At 44.8% G+C, this 25,261-nt stretch overlaps 1 protein-coding gene across 2 annotated transcripts in view; it reads left to right on the top strand.

The window, feature by feature from the left end:
- The window catches only part of ACAD10 (acyl-CoA dehydrogenase family member 10), a 73,382-nt gene that overhangs the window by 6,344 nt on the left and 41,777 nt on the right, over positions 1–25,261 (top strand). For both annotated transcript variants that reach the window (XM_074402224.1, XM_039471586.2), the window contains exons 2-5: positions 2,902–3,101; positions 13,914–14,062; positions 18,765–18,956; positions 23,110–23,268. In XM_074402224.1, coding sequence (XP_074258325.1) covers positions 2,915–3,101; positions 13,914–14,062; positions 18,765–18,956; positions 23,110–23,268 — 687 coding nt within the window. In that variant the 5' untranslated portion in view covers positions 2,902–2,914. The remainder of the gene's footprint in view (positions 1–2,901; positions 3,102–13,913; positions 14,063–18,764; positions 18,957–23,109; positions 23,269–25,261) is intronic.

Genomic DNA, 25,261 nt, shown 5'->3' with positions numbered 1-25,261 from the left:
GAGGTCGGGAGTTTAATACCAACCTGACCAATATGGTGAAACCCCATGTCTACTAAAAATACAAAAATTAGCCAGTGTTAGTTGAGGTGGTCATTGCTTTTATTCTGGCTTTGCATCTTGAGTGAGCTAGGGATGGCCATCAGCTCCTCTCAGAGGGCAATTGCAGCTAACTAATTACTACTCCTTGTTCTTCTTCACATTTATTCAGTATAAATTTAATAACAGGTTTATGTCAACATGCTTATGGATAATTAATGTGGTTAAAAGAGTAGTTTTACGAATGATAAAAAGGTTTTGGTTTGGTGTCTTAGAGTAAACACCATTAACGGGTAATTCTTTTTGGACCTTCCCCTGAAAGGGCTATCTAGCACAAAGTTTACATGAGTAAACAGAGTAGAGACAAAGGAATGTGGGGTAAACAGATTTAACTGGGGAAGTATCTTTTATCTTTAATTTTCACTTTATGACTTAATGCTCTAAGATAAGAATTGACTGCTTTCAGCCAGTCTTATTAAAACTTTTCCGCTGGCCAGGCCTGGTTGCTTACGCCTCTAATCCCAGCACTTTGGGAGGCCCAGGCAGGTAGATCAGGAGGTCAGTAGATCAAGACCATCCTGGCTAACATGGTGAAACCCTGTCTCTACTAAAAATACAAAAAAATTAGCTGGGTGTGGTGGTGCGCACCTGTAGTCCCAGCTATTTGGGAGTCTGAGGCAGGAAAATTGCTTGAAACCAGGAGTCAGAGGTTGCATTGAGCTGAGATAATGCCACTGCACTCCAGCCTAGGCGACAGAGTGAGACTCCATCTCAAAAAAAAAAAAAAAATTGGGGGGGGGGCAGGTGGCTTTTAGAAGGTTTGAGACTATAATTTTATAACTTCCCTAATATTTATTTTAATATTTTGCCAGCCACCCCAAGTGAATCTCAACAGGCCAGGTATGGTGGTGCGTACCTATAGTCCCAGTTTCCGATTTTGGAGCATTTCAGATTTCAGATATTTGGGTTGGGGATGCTCAAACAATATAGTTTTTAGAATCCTTTTGGCCCCACTGAAGTGACTCCCGTAATCTCAGAGGCTGTTTTGCTTTCTCCTGTAAGCTTTTAAGTGTAGAAATCACATAAAAGGCTTAAAGATTTTAATGAAGAAAATAGAATTTGCCTTCATTATTTTGTTTTTTCCCCATCTTTTTATTTCAACCTGTAGAAAAGTTGAAAGATCTGATCTCCTGTTATCTCTTTGATCTAGACTCACTATTAACATCTGGCCATGTTTGGTTTATCTCTATACACGAGTGTGTATAGGTATACATTGGTATACATGTGCAGGTATGTGTGTTGTGTGTGCTTTTTTTTCTGACCCTTTGAAAGTTAAGTTTGGGAAATAGTTACAAGGCTGCTGCAGTGATCTGTAAGTGGAACGATGGTGTTCTGTGGTGTGAGGGTGTCATAGTAAGTGCTAGAAGGAGGCGAGTACAGGATATCTTAGGAGCACACGGGAGAGACTCGTAATGAGTGTTTTCCAGTAGCCAGAAGAGGGTTCATGAAAACTGACTGGTGAATTACAGCCCAAAAGACTGTTTGGAATTAGCCAGGCAGCAGGTGGAATAGAGCATTCCAGAGAAGAGAACAGTGGATTCAAAGGTCTGGAGCTGGAGGAGAACATGTGTTTGAGGAAACTGCACGTAGATGTGCAGGTCCAGATCATCCCCCAGGTTGAGGTGAAAAAATGAGGAGTTGCTGCAGAAAGGAATGACATCTTTTCTTCTTTTTTCTTTCTTTTTTTTTTTTTTAGATAAAGTCTCGCTTTGTCACCCAGGCTGGATTGTGCAGTGGCACAATCTCGGCTCACTGTAATCTCTACCTCCCAGGTTTAAGCGATTCTTCCAGCTTAGCCTCTCAAGTAGCAGGGATTACAGGCACCCACTACTGTGCCCAGCTAATTTTTTTATTTTTAGTACAGATGGGGTTTCACCATGTTAGCCAGTCTGGTCTCAAACTCCTGACCTCAAGTGATCCGCCTGCCTCTCAGCCTCCCAAAGTGCTGGGATTACAGGCATGAACCACCGCGCCTGGCAGGAGTAGATCTTAGAGGGCCTTTTAAGCCAGGCTTAGGAACCGATAGTTTATTTTGAGGGCAGTGGGGAGCCACTGAAGGGTTTTTTTGTTTTTTTTTTTTTTTTGAGATGGACTCTTGCTCTGTCACCCAGGCTGGAGTGTAGTGGCGTGATCTCAGCTCACTGAAACCTCCACCTCCTGAGTTCAACTGATTCTTCTGTCTCAGCCTCCTGAGTAGCTGGGATTACAGGATGGTGCCACCATGCCCAGCTAATTTTTATATTTTTAGTAGAAACGGGATTTCACTGTGTTGGCCAGGCAGGTCTTGAACTCATGACCTCGTGATCCACCTGCCTTGGCCTCCCAAAGTGCTGAGATTACAGGCATGAGCCACTGCACCTGGCCACTGAAGGTCTTAAATGGAGTTAGGATGTGATCAGATTTGCAATTGTGAAAGAATATTCTGACCGAAGGGTGAAGAAAGAGTTGGAGAGAGGTCTGAGAAGAGGCAAGGGGGCCAGTTAGGATCCATGGGCAAGATGGTAGCAGTGAGAGTGCAAAGAGGAAGATGAGATTTTCAGGAGGAATAGTCAACAGCACAGAACTAGATGGGGCGTGGTGAGGTTGAGATTGCAGAAAGTCAGGGGCGAGTCCCAGTTTTCTAGCTTGGGCAGCCGAGTGACTGAATAGCTGGGAGGGAGGAGACACTGAGGTCACTTGTGGATGTGGTTTGAAGTGCCTGTTGGAGATGGCTTAGAGATGTTTGGCCGGCCCCTCTGAGCTCCAGGATGGAGGCCTGGGTGGGAGGTAGCACAGGCAAGTAACACCCTGTGCCTTCCCACGCAGCCTCGGCCTCACCATGTGCATAAGGAGCTGTTTCCAGTCCTCCTGTCTCCAGTGGGTGTGGAGGACAGCCTTCCTGAAACACACCCAGCTCAGGCACCAGGTGGCCCACCGATGGACGCACCTTGGAGGCAGCACCTACAGAGCGGTGATTTTCGACATGGGTGGAGTTCTCATTCCTTCTCCAGGGAGAGTCGCTGCTGGTGAGCTATTCATTGTTTCACTTTGGGGGCCTAGGATGGCAGTGGGAGAATGGAGGGTGATCGGGGAGGCAGAGGGCAACACTCGGGCAGCAGTGTGTCCCAGCTGGCCGTGCTCTGGCTCTTGAGTCAAATTTTAAGCACCACTAGGTGGCTGAGTGTGTTGGATGCATGGTTCAGCTTCTCCAAATCTTACTTTCCTCATCATTAAATGAGGGCTACTGGTAGTGCCTTCCTCCTTGGGATTTGGTGGAGAGTTATCCATGGGAAGCACTTGCTTAGCACAGTGATTGCTCAGTGCCTCCTAAATTCTCAGTCAATGATGAACTGCTATGAGTACTGTGATTAGAATTTAACCACTTGGTAGGGTGCAGTGGCTGAGGCCTGTAATCCCAAAACTTTCGGAGGCCAAGGTGGAAGGGTCATTTGAGCCCAGCAGTTCAAGAGCAGCCTCAGCAACATAAAGAGACCCTGCATCTGCTGAAATTTAAAAATTATCTCGGCACGATGACACATACCTATAGTTCTAGCTTCTTAGGAGGCTGAGGTAGAAGGATTGCTTGACTCCAGGTGGTTGAGGCTGCAATCAGCTGTGATCATGCCACTGCACTCCCCCTGGGCAACAGAGCAAGACCTTGACTCAATTAAAAAAAAAAAAAAACCCAAAGAATTTAATCATTTTTCCTTGGGAACTGTGCTACTTCTGAAATCTAGAATGCTGAAATTCCCCCTTTGATCACAGTCTTCCTCTCTTCTACCTCACTCCCTCTAAACCTGCTTCTGGACCGACAGGGTCAGGGTCAGCTCTCTGGTCTCTGGTCTTCTCTTTACCAGCCCCTCCCTGGTTTAACTTCTTTTCTACTCAGTTCCGCTTTTATTAGAGTCGTTTTGGCTTCAAGCAGTACAAAACCTAACAAAACAGTGACTGAAACAAGGTAGAAGTTTCTTTCTCTTGCACACAAAGGCCCAGGTATGTGGTCTGGGGCACTGTATGATGCGCTCTGTGCTATCAGGGACTCTGGCTCTTTCTATCATGTTACTCTGCTGTGAGTTCTTTTCATTTCCACTGTCACCTCTTGGTCTGTCTTGGCTGCCCCATCTCCTGCTATCACATTCTCATGCCAGCCAGCAGGAAGAGCAAAGGGCCAGACAGCTACCCCTCTCCTTTTGACCTTCCGTGGTGGCTGGTTGGCTAGTTCTCCATCCTAAATCAGGCCAGGCACAGGTTTTCTATGCCTGCGTGTCTAGGCTTTCCAGCATTGCTGACGAAGTTCTCAGCCGTGCGAACTGGCTGCACAAGCTAGTTTCTGAGCTCCAGCCTCAGCTGGGCCCTTGGTGCTGTGCCTCAGCTGCTCTTTTCCTTCACTCGCATCTCTGTCATGTTAACCTCAGGGCTGCTCCGGACTGTCTGCTCCCCCGGCTCCTTACCACCCCCAAATATTCCCACTCTGCAGACAGCCGAATCTATTCTTTTACAGAGAACATGCAGACTAAGCCTAAATAACACAGCAAGATCCCATCTCTACAAAAAATTTTTTTTCTAATCAGTGTTGGTACAAGCTGTAGTCCCAGCTACTCAAAAGGTTGAGGTGGGGAGATCCCATGAGCCCAGGATTTTGAGGCTGCGTGAGCTAGGATTGTACCACTGTCCCCCAGACTGGGCAACAGGCTTTTTTTAGAAAACCTGTCTCTAAAAAAGGAAAACGGAGAAGAACTTAAAGATCACCATACAGAAAGTTTCTTGACATTCTCTAGAATGTCTTAAGAAGTAATTCACTTCACTCCATTCCCACTGCCTCTATCCCTCCCTTCTCTCACCCGAATGATGTCATTGCCTCCTAATTTTTCTCCTGCCTCTGGCTCTCAAGATTTTAACAAAATCTCCTCGCAGCTCCAGAATTACCTTTCTAAAACACAGATCTTGTGTCTAGGCTTGAACATAGATCTTGCATCTGGGCTTGATGGCTCACACCTGTAATCTCAGCACTTTGAGAACCCAAGACGGGCAGATTGCTTGAACACAGGAGTCCAACATGGTGAAAACTCATCTCTATGAAAAATACAAAAAACTTACCTTGGAATGGAGGTGCAGTAGTCCCAGCTACTTGAGGTGCTGAGATGGGAGGATCACTTGAGCCCAGGAGGCTGAGGCTGCAGTGAGCCAAGATTGCACCACTGTACTCCAGCCTGGGTGACAAAGTGAGACCCTGTTTCAAAAAAAATAAATAAATAGGGCTGGGCGCGGTGGCTTACGCCTATAATCCCAGCACTTTGGGAGGCTGAGGTGGGCGGATCATGAGGTCAAGAGATCAAGACCATCCTAGCCAACACAGTGAAACCCTATCTATACTAAAAACACAAAAATTAGCCGGGCGCGGTGGCTCAAACCTGTAATCCCAGCACTTTGGGAGGCTGAGGCGGGTGGATAACGAGGTCAAGAGATCAAGACCATCCTGGTCAACATGGTGAAACCCCGTCTCTACTAAAAAAAATCCAAAAAAATGAGCTGGGCATGGTGGCGCGTGCCTGTAATCCCAGCTACTCAAGAGGCTGAGGCAGGAGAATTCCCTGAGCCCAGGAGGCGGAGGTTGCGGTGAGCCGAGATCGCGCCATTGCACTCCAGCCTGGATAACAAGAGCAAAACTCCGTCTCGAAAAAAAAAAAAAACACAAAAATTAGCTGGCTATGGTGACACACACGTGTAGTCCTAGCTGCTTGGGAAGCTGAGGCAGGAGAATTGCTTGAACCCAGGAGGTGGAGGTTGCAGTGAGCTGAGATCACACAACTGTACTCCAGACTGGAGACAGAGTGAGAGTCTGTCATAAATAAAGAAATAAATAAAATGAAATAAAAATAAAACTTAGATCTTTCTCCTTTCCTCCATGGCTTGAAAACCTTGAATGCCTGCGTGTGGTTTCCTAGATTAAGTCTAGAAGCTTTTGCGTGGGATTCAGGGCTCCTCTCAGTTCTAGCTTTCCTGCCATGGACTACCTGATGTTCTCCAGTCATGCCAGACACATTCACATGCTTGTACCTTTGCAAGCTCTGTTTCCTCCCTGCCTCCTCTGCCTGTTCAAATCCTACTCATGCTTTTAATGGCAAGTTTAGTGCATGTTATTCAGCAATGACTGGAATCTTTTGAACACTCAGTGAATCTCATGGTTGTTACTAACTTCAAGAGTCCTCTTCTGTCAGGACTTCTTCAACCTCATCTGCAACCTGGGCAGAATGTTCCTGGATACCCAATTCCCATGGGAGTTTCACTTTTACCGAGACACTTCAGTTTGCATGGGATGTGTTCATGTCTCCTCTATGGGGCTGTTTGACTCCAAGACCCCAGATCTGGGATTTCTTAACTTCACTGTTGCAGTGTCGGCTCTGCAGGCTGGCTCAGTCATTCAGGAAATGTTTGACGGATAGGTGTGTGAACAAAATAATGATGCCTTATACTTAGTATTTTGCTTGACTAGAGCTTCTAATGTTATTTATTTCAAATGAACCGTATCAAGCATTATTTGACAAGAATATACTAGAATTGGCCAGGTGCAATATTCTAGAATTGCCTGGGCGAGGTGGCTCATGCCTGTAATCTCAGCACTTTGGGAGGATGAGGTGGGCAGATCACCTGAGGTCAGGAGTTCGAGACCAGCCTGGCCAACCCCATCTCTACTAAAAATGCAAAAATAAGCCGGGCAGTGGTGGGCACCTATAATTGCAGCTACTCTGGAGGCTGAGGTGGGGAGAATCACTTGAACCCGAGAGTTGGAGGTTGCGGTTAGCTGAGATCACACCATTGTACTCTAGCCTAGGCAACAGAACAAGTCCAAGTCATATATATATATATATATATATATATATATATACACACACACACACACACACACACACACACACATATATATAAATAATATACTAGAGTTACTGTAATTTTTTTTCCCCTTGAGATGGGATCTCACTCTTTTTCACAGGCTAGAATGCAGTGGTGCAGTCATAGCTCACTGTAGCCTAAAACTTAAGGGTTAAAGCAATCCTGCATCAGGCTCTCAAGTAGTTGGGACTACAGGCTACAGATGTTCACCACTATGCCTGGCTAATTTTTTTTTTTTGTTGATATGGGGTCTCGCTATGTTGCTCAATCTGGTCTAAACTCCTGGGCTCAAGTGATCCTCCTACCTTGGCCTCTTGAATCATTGGAATTACAGGCATGAGCTACCATGCCTGGCCTTCTGTCTGTTTTTATATGGCTTATCAGCCAAGAATGACTTTAATGTTTTGAAATACGTAATTGAAAAATATCAAAACAAGAATAATATTTTGTGACATGAAAATTATGTGAAATTCACATTTCAATGTCCATAAAAATGAAATTTTTTTGGAAAACAGTCTTTCCCATTTGTTTACATATTGTCCATGGCTGCTTTTGCCCTGTTATCAACAGGGTCCCTAAATTAGCTTTCAAAGCCTGGAATATTTACTATCTGGCCCTTTTCAGAAAAGCTTGATTTAAGCTGTTAGTTTACTATAAAATTAGTACACACAACAAAGAATTTAAAGTATAGCCCAAACATTTTAGTTTTTAATTTTTATTTTACTTTATTTTTTTCCAAAAATGAATTTTCAGACCAAAGTCCAAACATTTAACATTGAATTTAGGTGGGGCACGGTGGTTCATGACTCTGATCCCAGCACTTTGAGAGGCCGAGGTGGGTGGATCACAAGATGAGGAGCTCAAGACCAGCCAGGCCAACATGGTGAAACCCCATCTCTAATAAATACACAAAAATTAACTGGGCGTGGTAGTGTGTTCCCATAATCCCAGCTACTCAGGAGGCTGAGATAGAAGAATTGCTTGAACCCAGGAGGTGGAGGTTGCAGTGAGCTAGGACCGTGCCACTGCGCTCCAGCCTGGGTGACAGAACAAGACTCTGTCTTAGGAAAAAAATGAATTCAGAGAGTATAATTATTTCAAAATTTCAAAATGTTTGACTAAAATTTTTGTTAGTGTGATAGATGAAAATTCCATCTTTATGGTTTCTTTTCTTTTCCTTTTTTTTTTTTTTTTTTTTTTTGAGACAGAGCCTTACTCTGTAGCCCAGGCTGAAGTGCAGTGGTGTGATCTTGGCTCACTGCAACCTCCATCTCCAAGGTTCAAGCAATTTTCAGCCTTCCGAGTAACTGGGATTACAGGTATGTGCCACCATGCCTGGCTAATTTTTCTATTTTTAGTAGAGACAGGGTCTTGCCATGTTGGCCAGGCTGGTCTCTAACTCCTAACCTCAAGTGACTTTCACCCCGCTAAGGCCTTCCAAAGTGCTGGGATTACAGGTGTAAGCCACTGAGCCAGGCCACTGAGATTGAGCCTTTTTTTTTTTTTTTTTTGAGGTGGAATCTTACTCTATCGCCTAGGCTGGAGTGCAGTGGTACAATCTTGGCTCACTGTAACCTCTGCTCCCTGGTTCAAGCGATTCTCCTGGCTCAGCCTTCCGAGTATATGGGACTACAGGAATACACCACCATGCCTGGCTAATTTTTTGTGTGTTTTTAGTAGAGACAGGGTTTCACCCTGTTGGCCAGGCTGGTCTCAAACTCCTGACCTCAAGTGACCTACTTGCCTCAGCCTTCAAAAGTATTGGGATTACAGGCATGAACCACCGCATCTGGCTTCTTCTTTTTTTTTTTTTTTTTTGACACCCTCTTGCTGTATTGCCCAGACTGCCAGGTTGGTCTCAAACTCCTGGTCTCAAATGATTCTCCTGCCTTACCCTCCTGAGGAGGGAGACTTCTTTTTTTTTTTTTGTATATTATTGGTCATTCAGTTTTTCTGTGAATCATTCACTTTTCTTGTTGATTTTCAGTAATAACCTTTTTTTTTTTTTTTGAGATGGAGTTTTACTCTTGTTGCCCAGGCTGAAGTGCAATGGAGTGATCTCAGCTCACTGCAAACCTCCGCCTCCCAGATTCAAGTGATTCCCCTGTCTCAGCCTCCTGAGTAGCTGGGATTACAGGCATTTGCCACCATGCCTGGCTAATTTTGTATATTTAGTAGAGACAGAGTTTCTCCATGTTGGTCAGGCTGGTCTTGAACTCCCAACCTCAGGTGATCCGCCTGCCTCAACCTCCCAAACTGCTGGGATTACCGGTGTGAGCCACCACACCTGGCCAGTAATAACCTTTTGTCTGTTACATGACTTGCAAATATTTTCTCCCTTTTATGGCTTGTCTTTTGATTTTATTATTAATATTTTTAGCTGTACCAAAGTTTTCTTTTTCTTTTCCTTTTTTTTTTTTTTTTTGGTTTTTGAGACGGAATTTCACTCTGCCACTCAGGCTGGAGTGCAGTGGAGTGATCTTGGCTCACTGCAACCTCCGCCTCCCAGGCTCAAGTTATCCTCCCACCTCAGCTTTGCAGGTAGCTGGGACTACAGGTTCACACTGCCACACCCGGCTAATTTTTGTATCTTTTATAGAGATGGGATTTCGCCACGTTGCCCAGGCTGGCCTCAAACTTGGGAACTTAAGCAGTCTGCCTATTTCTGCCTCCACCTCCCAAAGTGCTGGGATTATAGGCATGAGCCATTACACGCAGCCTTCTGTATTGTTTTTAAGTTTTAGAATTTTGTATTTCTGATTTGGATATGTACTGTATTGGGAATTTGTTTTGTGGTAGCCCAAAAGAGGATTTAACTTAACTTTTTTCCATATTGAAACCTAGTTATGCCAACCTCATTTATTAAATAGTCACTGCTAAAAAAAGTATAAAATATAAACGAAATTTCCTGCTGCCACCTTCACCCTTTCCCATTTGGTTCCAGATGTCAGTGGTCATCATTGTGAAAAGTTTCTTGCTTATTTTTTGAAAAATTGCCGGTGTGCATGTGTATACAAATTGGATCGTATGCTGTAGACTGTTCCATACTTTTTTTTTTTTTTTACTCAGTATGTTTTGCCATCCTTTTCATATCAGTTGGCATAGGTCTAGGATCTAGTTTGGGGTTAGTAAACTTTTTCTATAAAAGGCTAGACAGGCTGGATGTGATGGCTTATGCCTACAGTCCCAGCAGTTTGGGAGGCCAAGCTGGGAGAATGTTTGAGGCCAGGAGTTTGAGACCAGCCTGGGCAACATAGTGAGATTCTCATTTCTACAAAAAATGAAAAAATGAGTTGGGCATAGTAATACACACCTGTAATCCCAGCTACTCAGGAGGCTAAGGCAGAAGGATCACTTGGTCCTGAGAGGTTGAGGCTGCAATGGTCAGTGATTGTGCCACAGCACTCCATCCTGGGCAACAGCAAGGCTCCATATTACAGAAAAAAAAGGTGGCTCACACCTATAATCCCAGCACTTTGGGAGGCTGAGGTAGGTGGATCACAAGGTCAAGAAAACGAAACCATCCTGGCCTCGATTTAGCTGGGCATTGTGGCACATGCCTGTAGTCTCAGCTACTTGGGAGGCTGAGGCAGGAGAATATGGTGAAACCCATCTCTACTAAAAATACAAAAATTAGCTGGGCATGGTGGCATGTGCCAGTAGTCCCAGCTACTCAGGAGGCTGAGACAGGAGAATCGCTTGAGCCTGGGAGGTGGAGGTTGCAGTAAGCCAAGATGGCGCCACTGCACTCCAGCCTGGCAACAGAGTGAAATTCCGTGTCAAAAAAAAAAAAAAGAAGAAGGGCTACTTAGGCTTTGTGAGTCATACTCTCCGTCACAACTATTAACTTCTACTGTTGCAGCAAGAAAGCCGTAATAGACAATAGTAAACAAATAAGTGTGGTTGTGTTCCAGTAACGCTTTATTTACAAAAATAGGTAGAGTCAGGCATGCCGGTGTGTGCCTGTAGTTCTAGCTACTAGGAAGGCTGAGGTGGAAGGCTCATTTGAACCCAGGAGTTCAAGGCCAGCCTGGGCAACACAGTAAGACCCCCATCTTTTAGAAAAACAGATAGGATGGCCAGGTGTGCTGGCTCATTCTGTAATCCCAGCACTTTGGGAGGCTAAGGTGGGAGGATCACGTGAGGTCAGGAGTTCAAGACCAGTCTGGCCAACATTGTGAAACCCCATCTGTACTAAAAATACAAAAATTAGGCGGTGGTAGTGCATGCCTGTTATCCCAGCTACTCGGGAGGTTGAGACAGGATAATTGCTTGAAACCAGGAGGCGAAGGTTGCAGTGAGCCATGCCACTGCACTCCAGCTGGATGGCAGAGTGAGACTTCATCTCAAAAAAAAAAAAAAAAAGGACAGGAGACAGATTTGGCCCCAAGCCATATTTTGCTGACCTTTGGTCAAGTTTATGTTTTAACATCTGTTTGGTCTTACCGTATATGATATATCATAATTGATGTAATAAGCACCTTATTAATATATATTTAACTATATTAAATTTTTCTAGTTGTTTTTATTATGAAGAATTCCACACAAACAGCCTGTATATAACCTTTGCTTACTTTCATAAATATATATGGAAGAAATTCCTGGAAGTAGAATTACTACATCAAATGTATGTGCATTACAAAAAACAAACAAAAAAAATGTATGTGCATTTCAGATTTTGACAGAAATTACCAAGTTGCTGTCTGCAGAGGTTGTGCTTGTTGATGCTCCCATCAACAGCATATGATGGTGCCAGTTTTCTACATGCTTGCCAACTCTGGGACTGTGAAAAATGCTATATGCTTTAGCTCTAAAATTAAAGGAGTATTTTTTGGATTGAGTCTTAAAAGTTGTGTTATTTTCAAAGGACATATGCCAGATTGTTAAGATTGGCTATTTCTGAAAGATAGGATTGCTTGATTGCTTGTCCTTTTACTTTTTTTTTTGAGACGGAGTTTCGCTCTTGTTACCCAGGCTGGAGTGCAATGGCGCGATCTCGGCTCACCGCAACCTCTGCCTCCTGGGTTCAGGCAATTCTCCTGCCTCAGCCTCCTGAGCAGCTGGGATTACAGGCACGCGCCACCATGCCCAGCTAATTTTTTGTATTTTTAGTAGAGACGGGGTTTCACCATGTTGACCGGGATGGTCTCGATCTCTCGACCTCGTGATCCATCCGCCTCGGCCTCCCAAAGTGCTGGGATTACAGGCTTGAGCCACCGCGCCCGGCCTGTCCTTTTACTTTCTTGTTCTTTTCTTTTCTCTTCTTCTTCTTCTTTTTTTTTTTAAAAGATGGGGTCTTGCTCTTTGTCCCCAGGCTGCCAGGCTGCAGTGCAGTGGCACCATCATAGCTTACTCCAGCTTCAAATTCTGGGGCTTAAGTGATCCTCCCACCTCAGCTTCCCGAGTTGCTAGAATTACAGGTGCACGGCCACCATGCCCAGCTAATTTTTAAATTTTTTTATAGCAACGGGGTTTCATCATGTGGCCCAGGCTGGTATCAGACTCTTGGCCTCAAGGGATCCTCCCACTTTGGCCTCTCAAAATTCTAGGATTATAGGTGTGAGCTACTGCACCTGGCCTACTTTTTTTTGTATAGCTTTCTATGAAATATATTGTCTGAGAATTTTTCTTTTCTTTTTTTTTTTTTTTTGAGACAGAGTGTCGCTCTTGTTACCCAGGCTGGAGTACAATGGCACGATCTCGGCTCACCGCAACCTCCGCCTCCTGGGTTCAGGCAATTCTCCTGCCTCAGCCTCCTGAGTAGCTGGGATTACAGGCACGTGCCACCATGCCCAGCTAATTTTTTGTATTTTTAGTAGAGATGGGGTTTCACCACGTTGACCAGGATGGTCTCGATCTCTCGACCTCGTAATCCACCCGCCTCGGCCTCCCAAAGTGCTGGGATTACAGGCTTGAGCCACCGTGCCCGGCGCGAGAATTTTTCAATGTACAGGCACTACTTTATTAGAAAAAAACAACAAAGATGTTTTCATTCCAAAACAAAAGCTATATGTAAAATATGTTTTGTCTTAGATTTATAATTATGAATGTTGTTTGTACATATTTGCCCCCAGCATCTGTGTTATAGACAGAAAAAGCAACTGTGGATGAGGAGAAACAACCCTGGCCCAAATGTTCCCAGTATTCCACAAATGCTGATCCATCACCGCCTTAGCTCTTTGTGGATAGAAATTTCCTTCTTGGCTAGGTGCAGTGGCTCACACCTGTAATCCCAGCATTTTGGAAGGCCGAGGCAGGTGGACCACGTGAGGTCAGGGGTTTGATATCTGCCTGGCTATTGAAAATATGGAAATTAGCCAGGCTTGGTGGCGTGCATCTGTAATCCCAACTACTTGGGAGGCTGAGGCACGAGAGTCACTTGAACCTGGGCAGCAGAGGTTGCAATGAGCTGAGATCACACTGCCGCACTCCAGCCTGGGTGACTGAGCGAGGCTCTGTCTCAAAAAAAGAAGAAATTTCCTTTCTTATCCACAAAGACAGCATTTCAGGTGAACATTTCAGTGTACCTACTCCATACTGTGAAGAATAACTACAGCTTGCATGTTTTGGGAGCCACCAGGATCTAGCTTATTCCTTCATGTGCTTCTATAGTCTCTGCCAGGTCCAGGTAAGTGACCTAACATATATGGTTCAGTAAATATGAAACCAAGGAAGAAAACGTATCATGCAGTGCCCGGAGTCCTCTCAAGCAAGTGCTGAGGACCTGATGCTTCACAACAATATGCTCTTTGTCATACAAATGAGTATTGCTCTTCCTCTGGGCGTCTAAGGTTGAGATTTTGCATTTTGTGAATATCTGGAAATTCCTAACAGCATCCACCCTGGCAGTACATTGAGACTGTAGGAACTGGTATGATAATTTCCCTGAACTCTCTAAACCCCAGTGTATATCAGTATTCCACTTTTGCATATTTTACTCTCTGTAGAATGGGAGGTACAGAATCATATCCCTTCTGGAACTATATTAAAGGCCTTGATGGAAGGTGGTGAAAATGGGCCCTGGATGAGATTTATGAGAGCAGAGATAACAGCAGAGAATTTTTTACGGGAATTTGGGAGACTTTGCTCTGAAATGGTAAGTGATAAACATACCTGCATTTCCATATTTTTCTTTTTGCCTTAAGTAGTAGTTGCAGCATTCATCTATAAGTTAGTTAAACTGAAAATAAAGTGAAACCTAAAAACCTATTACGTGTTTTTTTAAATTTATTTTTATTTATTTTTTCTTTTTTTTTTTAAAGATGGGGTTTAACCATGTTGGTAAGGCTGGTCTTGAACTCCTGACCTCAGGTGATCCGCCCGCCTTGGCCTCCAAAGTGCTTGGATTACAGGCGTGAGCCAACACGCCCGGCCGTTTCCATTACATGTTTTTTTTTTTTTTTTTGAGACGGAGTTTCGCTCTTGTTACCCAGGCTGGAGTGCAATGGCGCGATCTCGGCTCACCGCAACCTCCGCCTCCTGGGTTCAGGCAATTCTCCTGCCTCAGCCTCCTGAGTAGCTGGGACTACAGGCACGCGCCACCATGCCCAGCTAATTTTTTGTATTTTTAGTAGAGACGGGGTTTCACCACGTTGACCAGGATGGTCTCGATCTCTCGACCTTGTGATCCACCCGCCTCGGCCTCCCAAAGTGCTGGGATTACAGGCTTGAGCCACCGCGCCCGGCATTTTTTTTTTTTTTTTTTTTTTTTTTTGAGACAGAGTTTCGCTCTTGTTACCCAGGCTGGAGTGCAATAGCGCAATCTTGGCTCACCACAACCTCCGCCTCCTGGGTTCAGGCAATTCTCCTGCCTCAGCCTCCCGAGTAGCTGGGACTACAGGCACTCACCACCATGCCCAGCTAATTTTTTTATTTTTAGTAGAGATGAGGTTTCACCATGTTGACCAGGATGGTCTCGATCTCTTGACCTCATGATCCACCCGCCTCGGCCTCCCAAAGTGCTGGGATTACAAGCATGAGCCACCACGCCTAGCCTCCATTACGTGTTTTAAAGTTATTTCCTTCACCCCTAGGTGTTCAATGTTCAGTTCATATATGAATAAGTAAAAATATTATTGGCCGGGCGTGGTGACTCACGCCTGTAATCCCAGCGCTTTGGGAGATCAAGGCAGGCGGATCACGAGGTCAAGAGATCAAGACCATCCTGGCCAGTGTGGTGAAACCCCATCTCTACTAAAAAATACAAAAATTAGCTGGGCATGGTGGCATGCACCTGTAGTCCCAGCTACTCAGGAGGCTGATGCAGGAGAATTGCTTGAACCCAGGAGGCGGAGATTGCAGTGAGCCGAGATTGCGCCACTGCACTCCAGCCTGGCACCTGAAGATAGAGCAAGATTGTCTCAAAAAAAAAAAAAAAAAAATTCTTAGCCAAGCATGGTGGCTCATGCATGTAACTTCAGCATTTTGGAGGCTGAGGCGGGAGACTGGTTTAGTTAGGTAATATAGCGAAACCTTGTCTCTACTAAAAATCAAAAAAATTAGCTAGGCATAGTGGTACACACCTGTAGTCCCAGCTATTCAGGAGGCTGAGGCTTGAGCCCTAGAGATTGAGGCTGCAGTGGGCCATGACAGTGCTATTACACTCCAGCCTGGACAACATAACAAGACTCTGTCTCAAAAAATATATATATATATTTTTAATGTTTCCTGGTTTATTGTAAAGGTTATTATAAAGGATACAAATGAACAGCCAGATGACAAGATGCCTGGGAGCAAGGGTTGTAGAGCCACTGTGCCCTTTCTGGGCCTGCCACTCTCCTCCGAGCACCTCCATGCATTCAGCAACAAGAAAGCTTCCCTCCAACAGATGCTAAAACAGGAGCTGTCTACATAATGACTTTGATATAAAAGCTTATTTAAGGCAATAATAACATTGAGCATTTTCTCTGTACTGTGCACTGTTCTAAGCTCTTTGTATTTTATTAACTCATGTAACCACAATAGCTTTACTAAAATACAATTTAAAATATAGTAAGAAAAGTTCTGTAGGTAGATGGTGGTGATGATGATGGCTGCATGACAACATGACTGTACTTAAGGCCACTACACTGTGTACTTAAAAATGGTTGAGCACGGTGGCTCATGTCTGTAATCCCAGCACTTTGGGAGGCCAAGGTGGGCCGATCACCTGAGGTCAGGAGTTCAAGACCAGCCTGACCAACATGGTGAAATCCCATCTGTACTAAAAATATAAAAATTAGTCAGGCGTGGTGGCAGGCACCTGTAATTTCAGCTACTTGGGAGACTGAGGCAGGAGTATCGCTTGAACCCAGGAGGCGGAGTTTGCAGTGAGCCGAGATCGAGATCGCATCACTGCACTCCAGCTTGGGTGACAGATACTCTGTCTCAAAAATTAAAAAAGGTTAAAATGGTAAATTTTCTGTTACATGTATTTTCCACAATTTATATATATACATAAATGTATATATTTATAAACCTATATGGGTATATATAATAGTAAGCCTTAAAAACATTATGCAAAGTGAAAGAAGCCAGTCAAAAAAGACCACATGGTGTATAATTCCATCCGTGTGAACTGTCCAGAATAGGCAAATCCATAGAGATGGAAAGTATATTGGTGGTTTTCTAGTACAGGGGGCTTTGGGAGAAATGAGGAGTGACTACTAATGGGTACAATTTGCTTTTTTTTTTTAAGATGGAGTGTCGCTCTGTTGCTAGGGTGGAGTGCAGTAGTACAATCTTGGCTCACTGTAACCTTCACCTCCCGGGTTCAGGCAATTAACCTGCCTTAGCCTCCCAAGTAGCTGGGACTACCGGTGAGTGCCACCATGCCCAGCTGATGATTTTTTTTTTTTTTTTTTTTTGAGACAGAGCCTCTCTCTGTCACCCATGCTAGAGTGCAGTGGTGCAGTCTGGGCTCACTGCAACCTCCGTCTTCCGGGTTCACGTGATTCTCCTCCTCAGCCTCCTGAATAGCTGGGATTACAGGCACCTGTCACCATGCCCAGCTAATTTTTGTATTTTTAGTAGAGATGGGGTTTCACCGTATTGGCCAGGCTGGTCTCAAATTCCTGACCTCAGGTGATCCACTCACCTCGGCCTCCCAAAGTGCTGAGATGACAGGCATGATCCACCACACCCGGCCGATTGTTGTATTTTTGATAGAGATGGGGTTTCCCCATGCTGGCCAGGATGGTCTCGATCTCTTAACCTTGTGATTCACCCACCTTGGTCTCCCAAAGTGCTGGGATTATAGGCATGAGCCACTGCACCAGGCCAATTTGCTCTTTAGAGTAATGAAAATGTCCAAAAATTGATGGCAGTGATGGTTGCACAACTTTGTAAATGTATTGAAAACCATTGAATTGCACTCCTTAAGTAGGTGAATTTCATGGCATGTGAATTATATTTCAGTAAAATTGTTACCAAATGTGTGTCTGTATATGTGTGTATAAATGGTAGACTTGCCTTTGCAGATTTTGAAACATGATAATATAAGAGTTTTCAAAACCCACACAGATTGAATTTAAAAACAAGAAAAAATTTGATCAGATACCAAAGTTCATAATAGTGATGCTGAGGCAATACAAAAATCACTTCTCAATCATTAAAAATTAAATTATATAAAGAGTTTGGCCGGGTGCAGTGGCTCAAGCTTGTAATCCCAGCACTTTGGGAGGCCGAGGCGGGTGGATCACGAGGTCGAGAGATCGAGACCATCCTAGTCAACATGGTGAAACCCCGTCTCTACTAAAAATACAAAACATTAGCTGGGCATGGTAGCACGTGCCTGTAATCCCAGCTACTCAGGAGGCTGAGGCGGGAGAATTGCCTGAACCCAGGAGGCGGAGGTTACGGTGAGCCGAGATCGCGCCATTGCACTCCAGCCTGGGTAACAAGAGCAAAACTCCGTCTCAAAAAAAAAAAAAGTTTACTGTATCCTTTTATGATATGCTGGGTGTTTTTTTTTTTCAACTGGCAATCCATGAGCGGAATAAAGAACTCATTTAATTGTAATATTGATATAAATAGCTCCATTCCCTACTCTGTTGCTCAGGCTGGAGTGCAGTTGCTTGATCATAGCTCACTACAGTCTCAACCTCCCAGGCTCAAGCCATCCTTTCACCTCAGCCTCCTGAGTAGCTGGAACCACAGGTATGTGCCACCAAGCCTGGCTAAGTTTCCTGTTTTTTTTTTTTTTTTTGAGACGGAGTCTCTGTTGCCAGGCTGGAGTGCAGTGGCACAATCTCGGCTCGCTGCAACCTCTGCCTCCGGGGTTCAAGCAGTTCTCCTGCCTTAGCCTTCCAAGTAGCTGAGACTGTAGGCACACGCCACCCTGCCCAGCTAATTTTTGTGTTTTTAGTAGAGATGGGGTTTCACCATGTTGGCCAGGTTGGTCTCGATCTCTTGACCTTGTGATCCGCCTGCCTTGGCATCCCAAAGTTCTGGGATTACAGGCATGAGCCACCGTGCCGGGCAGCTAAGTTTAAAAAAAAATTTTTTTTGAATCTCACTTTGTTGCCCAGGCTGGTGTCAAACTCCTGGGCTCAAGTAGTCCTCACAAAGTGCTGGGATTACAGGTGTAAGCCACTGTGCCCAACCTATAACTCTAATCCTAAGTAACTTGTCAAAACCTTATATCAGAGTTCGGCACAGGGACTGAGGAACACAGTTCCTGAAGGCAGCCAGCTATGAGCCTGGGCTTTTGTAGCCAGAGAGTCGAGGGACACCAGGAATAATCATTTTTTTTTCTGTTGGCCGTGAGTGGTTTTCACTCTTAAAGATTGCTGTTTTCCTCTGCCCTCTCCTGTACATAGTCGAAGACCTCCGTGCCTGTGGACTCATTTTTCTCTCTGCTGACAAGTGAGCGAGTGAAGCAGTTCCCAGTGATGACTGAGGCCATAACTCAAATTCGAGCAAAAGGTCTTCAGACTGCAGTCTTGAGCAATAATTTTTATCTTCCCAACCAGAAAAGCTTTCTGCCTCTGGACCGGAAACAGTTTGATGTGGTAAGCTTGAGCTTATTGAAAATCATTGAAACAGAATCTGTGCCCTTGCTTCAGGGTGCAGCGTTGAATGCTGCCTTCAGCAGGTCTTGAGTGAGGGAGTTTTTCCTTCAGACACTTGACTAAGTTAGGTTTAAATGCAATAGGTTGAAAACAGGCCCTTTAAAATATCACTGTCCTCATAGCAAGGTGATTTATGGCACTAATAACTGGCACACTCCAGCTTTATATTCTAAATTCAAACCTTAGTCTTCATATAACATAAGCATCTCTATCAGCCCTCACATATTAATGGATCCTTTGACCTCTTCTAAGACCAATTATGTTGCCCTCTATTTCTGTGACATTAATTCCTAGACCAGTGCTGTCCAGTAAAACTTGACTGCCTTCCTCAGCCTGATATACTTCCCTACTAAATCCGTCTGCTCCATGTGTGTATCGCAACCTGTCATGTGATAAACCTGTAGTTTTGATATGCTTGGCTATATTTGGGTACTGAACTTATTTATTGATATTTATTTTGAGATGGAGTCTTGCTCTGTTGCCCAGGCTGGAGTACAGTGGCATGATCTCAGCTCACTGCAACCTCCACCTCCCAGGTTCAAGCGATTCTCATGCCTTAGCCTCCCGAGTAGCTGGAATTACAGATGTGTGCCACCACACCTATTTTTTGTATTTTTAGGAGAGACAGGGTTTCACCATGTTGGTCAGGCTGGTCTCGAACTCCCAACCTCAAGAGATCTGCCCACCTTGGCCTCCCAAAGTGCTGGGATTACACACATGAGCCATATTTATTTATTTCTATTTTTAATTTTTTTTGAGACTAAGTCCTGCTCTATTGCCCAGGCTCCAGTGCAGTGGTGCCATCTCGGTTCCCTGCAACCTCTGCCTTCCAGGCTCAAGCAATTCTCCTGCCTCAGCCTCCTGAGTAGCTGTGATTACAGGCGTGCACCACCACCCCTGGTTAATGTTTTCTGTTGTTTGTTTGTTTGTTTGTTTTTGAGATGGAGTCTTGCTCTGTCGCCAGGGTGGAGTGCAGTGGTGCGATCTTGGTTCACTGCAACCTCTGCCTCCTGGGTTCAAGCGATTCCCCCGCCTCAGCCTCCCAAGTAGCTGTGACTACATGTGCACACCACCATGCCTGGCTAATTTTTTGTATTTTAGTAGAGATGGGGTTTCACCATGTTGGCCAGGATGGTCTCAATCTCCTGACCTTGTTATCTGCCTGCCTTGGCCTCCCAAAGTGCTGGGATTACAGGCATGAGCTGCCATGCCTGGCCAATTTTTGTATTTCTAGTAGAGACAGGGTTTCACCATGTTGGCCAGGCTGGTCTCAAACTCCTGACCTCAAGTGAGCCACCCACCTCAGCCTCCCAAAGTGCTGGGATTACAGGCGTGAGCCACCATGCCTGGCTGTTAATTTGAGTACTCTCTTTTTTTGTTTTTTTCTTACCACAGGATCTTGCTCTGTCTCCCAGGCTGGAGTGCAGTGGTGCCATCTCGGCTTACTGCATCCTCCACCTCCTGGGTTCAAGCAATTCTCATGCCTCAGCCTCCTGAGTAGCTGGGACAACAGGTACATGCCACCACACCTGGCTAGTTTTTGTGCTTTTTATTTTTTATTTTTCTTTTTTTTATTTTTGAGACGGAGTTTCGCTCTTGTTACCCAGGCTGGAGTGCAATGGCGCGATCTCGGCTCACCGCAACCTCCGCCTCCTGGGTTCAGGCAATTCTCCTGCCTCAGCCTCCTGAGTAACTGGGATTACAGGCACGCGCCACCATGCCCAGCTAATTTTTTGTATTTTTAGTAGAGACGGGGTTTCACCATGTTGATCAGGATGGTCTTGATCTTTTGACCTCGTGATCCACCCACCTTGGCCTCCCAAAGTGCTGGGATTACAGGCTTGAGCCACCGCACCCGGCCTGTGCTTTTTATTAATATTAGATATGGGGTTTTGCCATGTTGGCCTGGCTGGTCTCTAACTCCTGATCTCAAGTGTTCAACCCACCTTTGCCTCTCAAAGTGCTAGGATTACAGGCATGAGACACCATGCCTGGTGTTATTTGGATACTGTAAAGTATTTGGGTACTTTAAAATGTTTGTTTTTGTCTTACAACCAACAGCAGTGATAATTCTCTTTAGAGACTCCAAAGCCCAGATTGGCAGTTGGTCTTCCAGTACCTTTTAGAGTTGCGATGGATCAGAAGGACCCTTCCCCTGCCTGGCCCATTTCTTCATAGATATTCCAACTCAGTACAAAAGGGAACAGCTCCCCAAATATACTGAAAGTACTTGGTAGCCTTTGGAACACATTGGGTGAAATTTCTCTGATAACTCAAGTATTGGACATTTTGTTAACAGAACCCCTTTCTGATTCTTTCCATCTTTGGAAGAGCTAGTTTGGCTAGACTCCAGGAAGTAGCATGTTTCCTTAGCCCTACATCTGCTTATGCATGGGTGTATTTGTACCATTTGTTGGGCCAGTGAGATTAAGGATTTTAAACTCTGCTTACAGATCACATGACCTGGGAGTTTGTAAAGATACCAGGTCTGTTTCCCTGGAGGCTTTCATTGAGTAATGTCTAGTTGGGATCCCGGCATGTGTATTTTGAAAAAGCTGCACAAGTGATTCTGCCGTGCAGCTGGGGTGAGACACCCCAAGATGCAGTGAGGGACTTTGGATTCTGTCTGTGCTTTTCTCTTATTACACAGCCTCCATCATGCTTACCTTGAGAAGGAGCCTTCCCCTCCATCTTCCTGGGATAGATCCTTGATACCTAAAATCATTTTTATCTGATCTACATTTGGACAAACACTGGCCTTGTTCCCACAGTTCCTGGTTTGCCAAGAAAGTAGTAGAAGCCCTGAATAAGTTCATGTCATCATGTCAAAATAGGACAGAAAGAGAAGGCTACAGATCTTGTCAAACAAATCTTAAGAATTTATTTTACTTCCCCTAAATGTAATTCACCTGGTGAGAGGAGCTGTCTGCTTCCTGGAACTTTGCGCCATCCCCCCTAGGTTCCTCCACACTCTCACCTCTTGTCTCAGCCAGTACAACTCTGCCACTTCTATCTGGTACGTTACATCAGTTGGTGTCTGAGACACTGTGCTTCTGTGCTTCTCACTATTGACGTGTTCTTTAGGGTAGCTTCTTAGACTTCTTTTAGGTGCTTAGAAGACAAGAGTAAGTAGAAAAGTCCAGTTTATTCCAGACATTTATTTGCCTGAAAAGGCAGTTCTCACCCAGAATGCAAGTGTGGGGTAGAGGCAGAGGCCGTTGGGTTTGTCCTTGACTTTGGAGAACTTAGGTCATTCCAAGTGGTGAGTCAGAGATTTAGTTCTCTTCTTAGGGCAGATCAGAGGGTATTGGTTATAGGCTATGTGGCTGTCTTGGGCCCACTCTATAGGAGATTAAGCCCTGAGGACACTGTAAAAGGACTTCAGGGGAATCAGTGGATCAGAGACAGCCTGACATGGAGATAGCTTTCCCAGTTCTCCCGAACCCTCACCAGCACCCTCCCCCTATTCTGATCAGGTACATAGCTGAAGCAAGGAGCCTCTGACCATGACAGGAACAGTGTCAGCCCACTCATGGGATTTCTGTCTACATGGAGTTGGATGGGTTTTTAACCTCTGAAATAAACTCTAAGTTCATATTTATTTTATACCTGTAACAGTGTCTCCTTTCTGAAAAAAAAAAATGGTGAAATACTTTCCATAAAGCTGACATGTATAGCTTTTCTTCTGCTCTGTTTAGCCCCAAGATGTGACATTAGCAAAATACTTTGTCATTTTGGAACCCACTCATGTTTCACAACTTACTGAGCTAAGATAGGTAAGATGACTATTAATATTATTCCCATTTTATTGATGATGGCACTGAGACCCATTATTATGGCTTTGCTTGTTTGCACAGGGTCACAGTGTCTGCAACAGACACTTTGGTTTCTCAAGTTTGCCCCCACGTTGTAACCCAGTATTGTCAAACTATTCAATGTAAGAAGGCAACATCATTTTATATCGTAACACTCTTAAGTTCCTTGTTACAATAAATCTCAACTTCCCTCCTTATGCTTTTCCTTTCAAAGAGTTTATACATGTGTGAGCTCCCCCTTTAGGGGCATTAATCTCTTATTCCTGTCCCTCCATCAGGTCGTGGAGTCCTGTGTGGAAGGGATCTGTAAGCCAGACCCTAGGATCTACAAGCTGTGCTTGGAGCGGCTCGGCCTGCAGCCCTCCGAGTCCATCTTTCTTGATGATCTTGGACCAAATCTAAAAGCAGCTGCCAGCCTTGGTATTCACACCATTAAGGTAATAATCACTATTTTTTGAACCCCTCCTATGCACCAGGCACTAGTGCAACGTTTCTCTGTAATCTTTTTACATTTGTAGCTCTACATTTCCTTCAGGTTTCCCTTGCATTTTCATAGTCATCTTATTTTGTGTTAATTATGGATTCTATATGACTAGCTATTTTTTGTATTTTCTTTTTTTTTTTTTTTTTTTTTTTCTGTGACAGAGTCTCACTCTGTTGCCTAGGCTGGAGTGCAGTGGTGCAGTCTTGGCTCACTGCAACCTCCGCCTCCTGGGTTCAAGCAATTCTTCTGCCTCAGCCTCCTGAGTAGCTGGGATCACAGGCATGTGCCACCATGCCTGGCTAATTTTGTATTTTTAGTAGACAGGGTTTCTCCATGTTGATCAGGCTGATCTCAAACTCCTCTCTGGTTATCTGTCCACCTCGGCCTCCCAAAGTGCTGGGATTACAAGGGTGAGCCACCACGCCTGGCCTTTATTTGTATTTTCAATGGGAAGCAAAACAAACAGGTACTGAGAAGGCAGCTTGAGAAAAAAGATACTGAAGGAGGTGAATGGCAGGCTTAAGACCTTTGTGGGGGCATTCACACTGTCCTCCTGATCTAGTGATGCTGCCCTAGGTGGAAGCCAGAAGCCACCAGCCATGCAGGCCACATAGCTCACTGCTGTGAAGCACGAGAAGCCATGTGAGGGGGGTCTCAGGCCACCTTTTTTTTTTTTTTTTTTTTTTGATACAGGATTTCACTGTGTCACCCAGGCTGGAGTGCAGTTACACAGTCAGCTCACTGTGGCGTCAGCCTCCTAGGCTTAAATGATCCTCCTACCTTAGTCTCCTGAGTAGCCGGGACCACAGACATATGTCACTATACCCAACTAACTTTTGTGTTTTTTATAGAGACAGGATTTTGCCATGTTGCCCAATCTGGTCTTGAACTCCTGGGCTCAAGCGATCCATACGCCTTGGCCTCCCAAAGTGCTGAGATTACAGGCATGAGCCACTGCACCTGGCTTCTATTATTCTGTGTTTAGTTTTCACCATTGAGCTGAAGGACCTGTAGAAAAAGAGCAAATATTGCATAATCTTCTTCCTTCTTGGCACAAGAGGGTATTGTGAATTTTTTTTTTTTTTTTGAGACAGTTTCATTTTGTTGCCCAGGCTGGAACACAATGGCATGATCTTGGCTCACTGCAACCTCTGCCTCCTGGGTTCAAGCAATTGTCATGGCTTAGCCTCCTGAGTAGCTGGGACTACAGGCGCATACCACCACACCCAGCTAATTTTTTGTATTTTAGTAGAGACGGGGTTTTACCATGTTGCCCAGGCTGTTCTCAAACACCTAAGCCCAGGCAGTCTGCCTGCCTTGGCCTCCCAAAGTGTAGGGATTACAGGCGTGAGCCACCACGCTCCCCCCGTGAAATCTTTTTTGAGATGAAGTCTTGCTGGGTTGCCCAGAGCTTTGAACTGGGCTCCAGAAATCCTTCCACCTCAGCTTCCCAGGTGGCTGAAACTACGGGTGCACACCATTGTGCCTGGCTATTTTGTGAACTCCTGACCAATGCTTCTCTCTGTAAATAGAAAGTTCAATGTGGTTAGGCATTAAATGGGAATAGGAAACTCATTCTACTGCTTCCTCATTGGTCAAATATTCTGGGTCCAAATGGCCTTCCTCAGAGAACTGACTTCTTTAGTAATTTTCCTCTAAAGCACTACCCTCCTAGAAAACAGATAGGAGCTCCTGAGGCTAGGGTTGACTGCTGGCACCTCTTCAATGTATATTCTCTACACCTGTACTACCAGGAATTGTAAAATTAAAAAGATATATGTATATATATTCTTTTTTTTTTTTTTTTTTTTTTGAGACGGAGTCTCACTCTTGTTACCCAGGCTGGAGTGCAATGGTGCTGTCTCGGCTCACCGCAACCTCCGCCTCCTGGGTTCAGGCAATTCTCCTGCCTCAGCCTCCTGAGTAGCTGGGATTACAGGCACACG

This window comes from Saimiri boliviensis, chromosome 7, assembly GCF_048565385.1.
Source record: "Saimiri boliviensis isolate mSaiBol1 chromosome 7, mSaiBol1.pri, whole genome shotgun sequence".
NCBI classification, from domain to species: domain Eukaryota; kingdom Metazoa; phylum Chordata; class Mammalia; order Primates; family Cebidae; genus Saimiri; species Saimiri boliviensis.
Note: the sequence above shows the minus strand (reverse complement) of the source record. Positions and strands in the feature narration are given on the sequence as shown.